The 9,013-nt window shown below is 37.0% G+C and overlaps 1 protein-coding gene and 1 non-coding gene across 2 annotated transcripts in view; one reads left to right on the top strand and one right to left on the bottom strand.

Moving 5' to 3' along the window:
- Positions 1-182: 182 nt before the first annotated feature.
- LRPPRC (leucine rich pentatricopeptide repeat containing) overlaps positions 183-9,013 on the bottom strand; it is a 113,617-nt gene continuing 104,786 nt past the window's right edge. Inside the window, exons 35-38 of the mRNA XM_017544847.2 lie at positions 7,610-7,684; positions 5,605-5,689; positions 1,105-1,247; positions 183-349 (exon numbers count right to left, since the gene is read on the bottom strand). Of these exons, the coding sequence (XP_017400336.1) occupies positions 293-349; positions 1,105-1,247; positions 5,605-5,689; positions 7,610-7,684 (360 nt within the window). The 3' untranslated portion in view covers positions 183-292. The remainder of the gene's footprint in view (positions 350-1,104; positions 1,248-5,604; positions 5,690-7,609; positions 7,685-9,013) is intronic.
- Positions 3,741-3,847, top strand: LOC119473653. Its single transcript, XR_005202858.1, has one exon. It is a non-coding gene; the product is annotated as a U6 spliceosomal RNA (small nuclear RNA).

Raw genomic sequence — 9,013 nt, 5'->3', positions numbered from 1 at the left:
AAATAACATTTTAATGAAAATAATAAATGAAACAGAGCAGGGAAACCGAAGAGCCAAGTGCGAGAAGAATCCTGAAAAAGAACAGCACTGAAGAAATGCTATCAATTTATGCCAGAAGAAAAAAACCCTAAAAACACCCAATAACCAAATGTACACTTATTGTTGACTTTGAACATGTATCATACATAAAGTACATGAATTTTTCATTTATTTTTCCCTTCAAATACACTTAAAAATAACATGTAGACACAGAATCACAAATATACACAAAACAAAGTATCGCCTGCTTATTTCATGAAGAGTTTTCCTTCGATTCTTTCATCTGCTGTACATAAAATTCAAAGCTTTCCTGTTAAGGAGAAAAAAAGAGGGAAGTTAGAGATAAAGGTGATGGTACAAAACGTAGACAATCACAAAACACCACCAACTGGTAGCTAAGACTGCCAGACCCATGGCAGATGCTGCCCCCCAAGCTTCAGCGCTCCTTCCTTGTTTCATGAAATCACAAGTTCAAGCGCCTTGAATTCAGAGTTAAAGCTAGCAGCAGGAGCTAGTGTGCACTCGTGTGTGTGTGTGCATGCACATGTATGGAGGTTTACACCTGGGTATGGAAGGTTGAGGTGTTTGAAATACACATGGTGTAGTGACTTTCAGTTCAATGACACAACAAAAAGGAATTGTGCATATGTGATTTCTCTTATTAAAGAAAACAAAATGTCCTGGATGAGGAAATAAAAGCTAACTTATGTAAATGAACAAGTAATTAGCAGTGACATAATATGCTTGGCTGTTGAACTACAGGCCATTAAATCCTATTTCAAGTTGAAATGATGAGAACTGCCCCAAGGACATTTGATAAATCCATGCCTATAGCTGAAGGTCTGAGACAGACCTTGTATTTTAAACTGTGGCCCCAGAGAGCTACATTCTCCCAGTGCTGCAGCCAAGGCACGCTGCTCAGCCCCTCAAGCCATCCCCTGAGGGTTCTTCACAGAGATCTAATCCTCATGTAATTAAGTCTTCAACTTATTTTCTTACACATTGTTATGAAGCGTACATAAATCTGTAGAGGTATTTTTCCCTCCTTAATTAAGAAATACTCACAGGGGGTTCCGTGAAAGGGACAGACTCTCCAGCACTCTTCAGCAAAATTGCATAACGCTTTAGAAACAGATCATTCAATTTTATATTCTTTGCAGTCAAATGTTCATACAGTGCTTTAGCAGATGTGACATCTCCCTCTAAGGCTGATACAGTTAAAGAGAAAAAATATATTAATCATAGATAAAGACAATCTATCTTACTCTTTTCACCAAAACACTTAGCCATTCAGGGACGGCTGGATCCCTTTATCCCATGGCAAATGAGTAATACTTAGCTACCTTCAGTACGAAGCCACATTCAGAATCTACCATCTCCCTCACTTCTCTACATCCCTCATTCAGCATCACTCACTTTGAAGGAGAAGAAAATGACAAATATGGCTACATTTAAAGGTCTTTAGAATATTACTGATACCATTCACTTAGGTTATTATATTTTTAAGACCTATGATAGTTCAAGTGACCACAAACTGAAGTCTTCAGTTATAAAATACTACGCACACACACCACTCAATTCTCTTTTGCTTAAAACCACTTTGAAATCAAGATAATCCAGGGACTGTTGTGGAGAGGGACATGTAAATTATGTGGAAATCTACATCAACATCAAGATCATCAGCTGAACACCAAAGTAACTATTTCATTTTTCTATTGTAAAATAAATATGGAGAATATAGTTAGCTACAGTGACACACACAAAACCTTTAAGGAGACATTAACAAGTTACACTAGTATTTCATTTAAGTGAATGATGAAATAGCTTAGGAGTCAAATTTGGCTGGCTCTCTACTTGTGGCTATGTGGAAATTTTTTAGTTTACCATCAAGATGGTAAGGGCTCTGCTAACAATTACTGCTGGTAATTCAACTCTTTAGTTTTGCATTAGATTGTTAGCATCTAAGCACCAAATAAACCCCTGCCCTACACTGACTCTGATATAGTCAATCTCAACTCCAGTAACACCAGGGGAACCCCTCAGATGGATGTGAGAAGTTCAGAAATCAGAGTCTCCCAAAGTGGAATGAGGGTGAATGACTCATCAGCTCTTCGTGGAGTTGAAACAGATCTCTGCTGTTTACATGAAGACAATTTCTTGTGTAAATCCTTTATTTCCCTCCCTAAGGACCTGAACCCTTTCCCTACTACTGTCAAGGGGTCTAGCTCTATCTTCTAGGAAGGGGCTCTGAAAACTCCAGCATCTTGCCTTTCTTTACTTTCTGAATTTTCTACCCTCCTCCCAAGTTGGATTACCTAATTTAGTAGTAACATATATAGTTTTATGCGTTTGACACTATTTCACATTACAGGCATACCTTGGCTTTAATGCACTTTACAGATGTGTGTTATTTACAAATTGAAGGTTTGTGGTAACCCCACCTTGAGCAAGTCTATTGATGACATTTTTCCAACAGCACGGGCTAACTTTGTCTCTGTGTCACATTTTGGGAATTCTTGGGATATTTTAAAGTTTTCCATGATTGGTTTATCTGTTATGGTGACCTTTGTATTACCGTTGTAATTGTTTGGGAGGTGCTATGAACCATGCACACATAAGACGGCAAACTTGAGAAATGTGTGTTCTACCAATTAGCAGTTTTTCCATCTCCCATCTTCCTCTCCTCGGCCCTCCTTATTCTCTGAGACATAACAATATTGAAATTAGGCCAATTAAAAACCCTATGAGAGCCTGTAAGTGTTCAAGTAAAAGGAAAAGTCATATATCTCTCACTTTAAATCAAAAGCGAGAAATGATTAAGCTTAGCTTAGTGAGGAGGCATGTCAAAAGCCGAGATAGGCTGAAAGTTAGGTTTCTTGTGGCTAACGGCCAGTTGTGAATGCAAAGGAAAACTCCTTGAAGGAAATCAAAAGTGTTACTCCACTCAACACACAAATGATAAGAAAGTGATACAGCCTTACTGCTGACATGGAGAAAGTTTTATTGGTCTGAATAGAGGATCAAACCAGCCACAACAATCCTTTAAGACAAAGCCTAACACTACTGAGGGAGGCAAAGAAATTATAAAAAGAAGTCTGAAGCTAGCAGAGACTGGTTCAGGAGTTTTAAGGGAAGAAGCCTTCTCCATAACGTAAAAGTCCGAGGTGAAACTGCAAATGCTGATGCAGACAATCAAGGCAGCCACACTAAACGACAAACACTCAATGTAGATAAAACAGCCTTATATTAGATCAAAGACTTTCATAGCTAGAGAGGGAAAGTCGATGCCTGGCTTCAAAACTTCCAAGAACAGGCTGACTCTATTTTCAATGGCTAATGCAGCTGGTGACTTTAAGTTGAAGCAAACGGTCATTTACCATTCCCAAATCCTCAGGCCCTTAAGAATTACACTAAATTTACTCTGCCTGTGTTCTATAAATGGAAGAACAAAGCCTGGAGGACAGCACGGCTGTTTATACATGGTTTATTGAGTATTTAAAGCCCACTGTTGACACCTACTGCTCAGGGGAAAAAAAGATTCCTTTCAAAATATTAGCTTAGTGATAATGGACCTGGTCACCCAAGAGCTCTGAAGGAGATATACAAGGAGATTAATGTTGTTCTCAGGTGCCCTAATACAACATCCATTCTGCAGCTCATGGATCAAGAAGTAATCTTGACTTTCAGGTCTTACACATTTTGGGCTCACTTCAACAACACATAGACTGAAATTGGAACAATACAGAGAAGATTAGCATGACCCCTGTGCAAAAATGACACATAAATGTGTGAAGTATTTCATGTGTTAAAAATAAAATTTAAAAAAACCAACACATTTCATAAGGCTATAACTGACATAGTGATTCTTCTAATGGATCTGGGCAAAGTAAACTGAAAACCTTCTGGATGCCATTAAGAACATCTGTAATTGATAGGAGGTCAAAACATGAACATTAACAGGAGTTTGGGAGAAGCTGATTACAACCCTCATAAATGGGACCCCCTTTGCAGGTCTCAAGATTTCAGTGGAGGAAATCACTGCAGATGGGGTGGGAACAGCAAGACAACTAGAATGAGAAGCGGAGCCTGAAGATGTGACTGAACTGCTGCAATCTCATGATCAAACTCGATATGATGAAAAGCTGTTTCTTACGGATGACCAAAGAAAGTGGTTTCTTGAAAAGGAATCTACTCTTGATGAAGGTGCTGTGTACACTGTTTAGATGACAACAAAGGATATAGAATATTACATAAATTTAGTTGATACAGCAATGGTATGGTTTGGGAAGACTGACTCCAATTTTTAAAAGAAGTTCAACTGCAGATAAAATGCTAACACCATCACATGCTACACGGAAATCTCTCGTGAAAGGAAATGTCAGTTGAAGTGGCAAACTCCATTGTTGTCTTATTTTAAGACACCTCAACCTTCAGCAATCATCTCCCTGATCATTCAGCAGCCATCAACATTGAGGCAAGACCTTCTACCACCAAAAAGATTACAAATCACTGAAGGCTCAGATATCTTTAGCTATTCTTAACAAAGTATTTTAAAATTAAGGTGTGTACTTTTTAAAAACATAATGTTATTGCATACTTAATACACTACACTGTTGTATAAACATAACTTATATACACTGGGAAATGAAAACATTCATGTTAACTCAATTTGTTCATTCTATTTGCTTTTTTGTGGTGGGCAATATCTCCCAGGTATGCCTGTGTTTAATTATTGGAAATTTGAGAAATTTTATGACTATAGCTCTATTTTGAAATACAGAATGTTCTCCTTATAAGGATGGAAAAACAGAACTGACTTGACTAATTCTGATTGCTGAGTCTGTTGTTCTGCCATAGATAAAATCAATAAATCTTTATTTACTCCACGCCTTCAGTGGGCAAATCAGTGGGCAGCCGTTGGAGAGGTGATCACAAATGAGAAATGCAAACATTTATTTTGATTACTGAGGAAACTTCTTTAGACTAGTTTCCTTTCATATGTGATTGTCTGGCAATCAGGGAACAACCTGGTTAAAAGACGAGAATTTTAACTGGGACCTAAAAACCTTGGGCTACTTTTTAATCAAGGGGTCTGTCATTTCAAAGGAGTAGCAGGCAGGCAGAGAGAGCGTACTGAAGGAGCAAGAAAGCTGGTTAAGTGACAGTCTCAAATTTGTAATTGTTTCAGGTAGCAGGCCTTTGGGGAGACTGAACTGCTTTCTAATATATAAGTCCAAGAGGATTTCCAGGTCTTTCCAGGAGCCTGGGATTCTACCGAACATACCTGGACTGCTCGGAAGATGCTGAGTGGTACTTGTTAAAGTTATATGCATAATTTAGTATTTTTCTTAATATATAGTTTAAAAATATATTCCAGAGCTGAGTTATATTTTATAAATAACTCAGTTCTGGAATATATTTTTATCTGATATTTGAGATTACTGCCATTGAGCTGAAGACTAAGACTTACTTGACTACACTACAAGTCAGTTACATAATATAGTCACTTAAATAATAAAGCCACTTAAATAATCAAATGATATAGTCAGATTAAACGTATATTACCATAGCTTTTCATGAGGGAATTATATGCTTCTGGCTTTTCATTTAATTCAGGAATCAATTCTAACACAGATAGCAGAGCTGATGCCTAGGAAATTAAATAAAGATAGTATTACCAAAACCTCAAAATAACAGTGAAATAGAACACTGACAAATCAACACTATATTAAAAATTTTCACAATAATTACAACAGAACTGCCTATTCAATTTAGTGGACTATTTTCCCTTGTATATTAGCATTTGATGTTGACTCAACAATCTACAGCTAAAACAAACCAGCATTTTTCACAAGTTAATGCAATTCCACTTACATTTCTATGAATATTTTTCTAGAATATGATAGATTGCTTCTTTTGCCAAGAGGTGACCATATCAAGAAGTTTGAGATCCCAAGGGTAGAAGAGATAACAACCCTATCTGTAGATGCCACAACTGATGGATGAAATTGTGAAGAATTCAGTTAAAACATTCTGAAGTTTTACCCACTTGACATATAAAAAAAGAATTTCTAGGATCTCACTGAAATTTGACTTGAATTCTTCCAGGAATATGTAGAGTGGGCTACAGTTTTATATCCTGTAGCGAGTGAATGCAAATCTGCTTTGCCCTAATGAATATCTGCTGAACAGGTTCCAGCCCTGCTCCAACATTGCTGGATAAATCAATGATGGATATATAAACATTTATGCCCTCTTCCCAACTCACCAAGAGAAGCAAAATCTGGCTTAATTATTCTACTACTGTCAAACAATGGAACACTTCATCTTAAAAATCCTAGCTCCTTTTTATAGCAGGTTTATTGAGTCAATCCATACGTGGACCTACAGGGCTTCTTCTATTTTAAACTCCCCTGGGAGGAATGTTCTAAGCAGATATATTACTGTGCATTTTACATCCCATCTCCTGGACAAGGCAATAGGCCCTTGGCACAGCCTCACATGTGGACTGACATGTGCTTTTTAGATTCCTTATACATTTTAATCACAAATATAAAAACGTAGCCTCTCTGGAAGAAAAGGCAATTAAATATTTTCTAAGAGAGTTGTTTGTAGTAAATAAACACATAACCCACAGATGCAATGAAGCAAAATTTTTAAAGTGTAGGTATATTTAGGGGAAGTGTGTAGAAATTAAGGAAAATGGAGACCTCCCAATTTCAAATAAAACAAACATCACGGTTGGCATGTGGTTTGAAACTCCATAAGGAACTCAAATAAACTAAGAATGTAGTTTCTGGTGTACAAGGGGTAAAATCAGATCTAAGAAAATTTTTTTTTGAAATTTATTTTTATTCTTACTGTTAAACATCAAATTAGAATTTAATATACCTAATATGTACCCACAGAATTTTTTTAAATAATAAAAAAATTTTTAAAAGGATTTGGTTCTTTTCTAGTGTAAATAAGGCAATTGTACAAATTAGAACATTAATTTATGTCTCCATATCAATTTGAAAGCCAAGTAGCTCATTTACTTGATAAATGCTCAAAAGTTGCCATGTGATGGGAGACACTCTGTAGTATGTTTCCCTTGGCAGTACTTCTGCACTGTTGAATGTACCAAAGTGACCTGAGCAACATAATTTTAGTCTTTAATTATTATTTTTTTTTAGTAAAGACAGAATTTTGTCATGTTGGCCAGGCTGGTTTCAAATTCCTGACTTTAAGTGATCCACCCACCTTGACCTCCCAAATTGCTGGGATTACAGGTGTGAGCTACCATGCCCAGCCTAATTTTCCAGTTCTAAGGGCCTTTTCTTGGGGCTCTCAATACATAACTGTGTAAGTGGGGAATTCCTGCATGAAATTGTTTTACATTTCCAGTACAGCTAAAAGCCAAAACTGACTCTATCAATATCCTATAAAAGTAAGTTGAGACAAGCAAAGTCTTGAATTTCTATAGTGTTCTCAAATAAGGTCCTGACCAACAGGCTGTTATGTTAAATTCAATACTTCTGAGCAAGACACGTATAGCATCACTGATTTGTTAGCAAATAAAGCACAGTACCTTTCCTGGTTTTTGAGAATTCCTAATAAAGAACACCAACAAAATTGCGGTTTGTTCAGCAATTGCACCACATCTCTGAAAATTAGAACATTAATCAGTAAGTGAAGGTTTCTGATAAACAAGCAAATCAAAGTGAATATTTCCAATTAAGAAAGTTCACAATAATACAGTAGTGTATTATTATGAACAGGAAGGCCTAACAGTCAACTATTATTTTTTAAGGCAAGAAAAAAGAAAACAAGTGCGAACTACGCCAAGCTTTGGTGAAAGCTGTCCTTGGCATTGCAAGTATAAAGTTTGTTTAAAAAGAAAGGGGAAAAATTAAACTAATGCTTCAACAACCACAGAATGAGGTTTAGGACTGCAAAGAAAGAGGAAAAAAAGAAACACTATTCCTCTCCAATTATACTGCCAAGCATTCACAAGTGAGCTAGGGATCATAAGGTTAATTATACATTTAATAAGGTGTCAGGGAGATAACTGCTCGTTTCTTTATAAAAATTAAAATGTACAAAGCAAGTTCTCTTTAAAGTATAATTACCTACACTTATGCATACAAAAGGACTGATTTCAATCTCTCTATTTTATAAAAGGCTTTCATTGCAACAGACAGCCAGCGCTTGAGAAAGAGACCAAAGTTAAACTAAAAAAAAAAGTTTATATGACAGACCAGATAAATCAAGTGTCTATCCAATCTTAGATGCTATAGTAAAATCAAATATGGCAAGACAATATTTTAGTTTATACTCATCACAGATGTCATCCTTTTAAGATTCTAAAAGAACATTGCTCTTTCAAAGCTTTAAAACACTGTCAATACTAAAACGAATAGTATACAAAGAACTTTTTGGGGACACACAGAACATTTACATTATAAACTGATGTTTCTGACATCTGTGAATAAAGTATTCTTCGCTACAGCAAGAATAATCTTTTACTGTTTGACAAACAGCAAAGGATGGGTGAAGCGTTTATCATCTGAAACCCCAGTCTAGTGATGAGATGGCAAACAGAAAGACTCTGCTGTGGCGTCAACACTCAGCTACCACCGAGAGCCCTTCCGTGAGGCCACTGCAGGTAGTGCAGTTCTTCCTGAGGGAGCAGGCACCATCCTTGCCACCCACCCAGGCTGCTGTCAATCGTGTTCTCCAAGAAAAGCCTTGATGATTATGGCACAGAATAAGGTAGATGAAGTATCCACTGATAGTTTCTAAAGAACTATCAAAAGGATCTGTTAAAACTGATTGCGGCCGGGCGCGGTGGCTCACACCTGTAATCCCAGTACTTTGGGAGGCCGAGGCGGGTGGATCACGAGGTCAAGAGATCGAGACCATCCTGGTCAACATGGTGAAACCCCGTCTCTACTAAAAATACAAAAAATCAGCTGGGCATGGTGGCGCGTGC

The sequence above is a fragment of the Cebus imitator genome, unplaced genomic scaffold, assembly GCF_001604975.1.
Source record: "Cebus imitator isolate Cc_AM_T3 unplaced genomic scaffold, Cebus_imitator-1.0 Scaffold172, whole genome shotgun sequence".
NCBI lineage: Eukaryota > Metazoa > Chordata > Mammalia > Primates > Cebidae > Cebus > Cebus imitator.
This window is presented reverse-complemented; position numbering and strand designations above follow the sequence as displayed.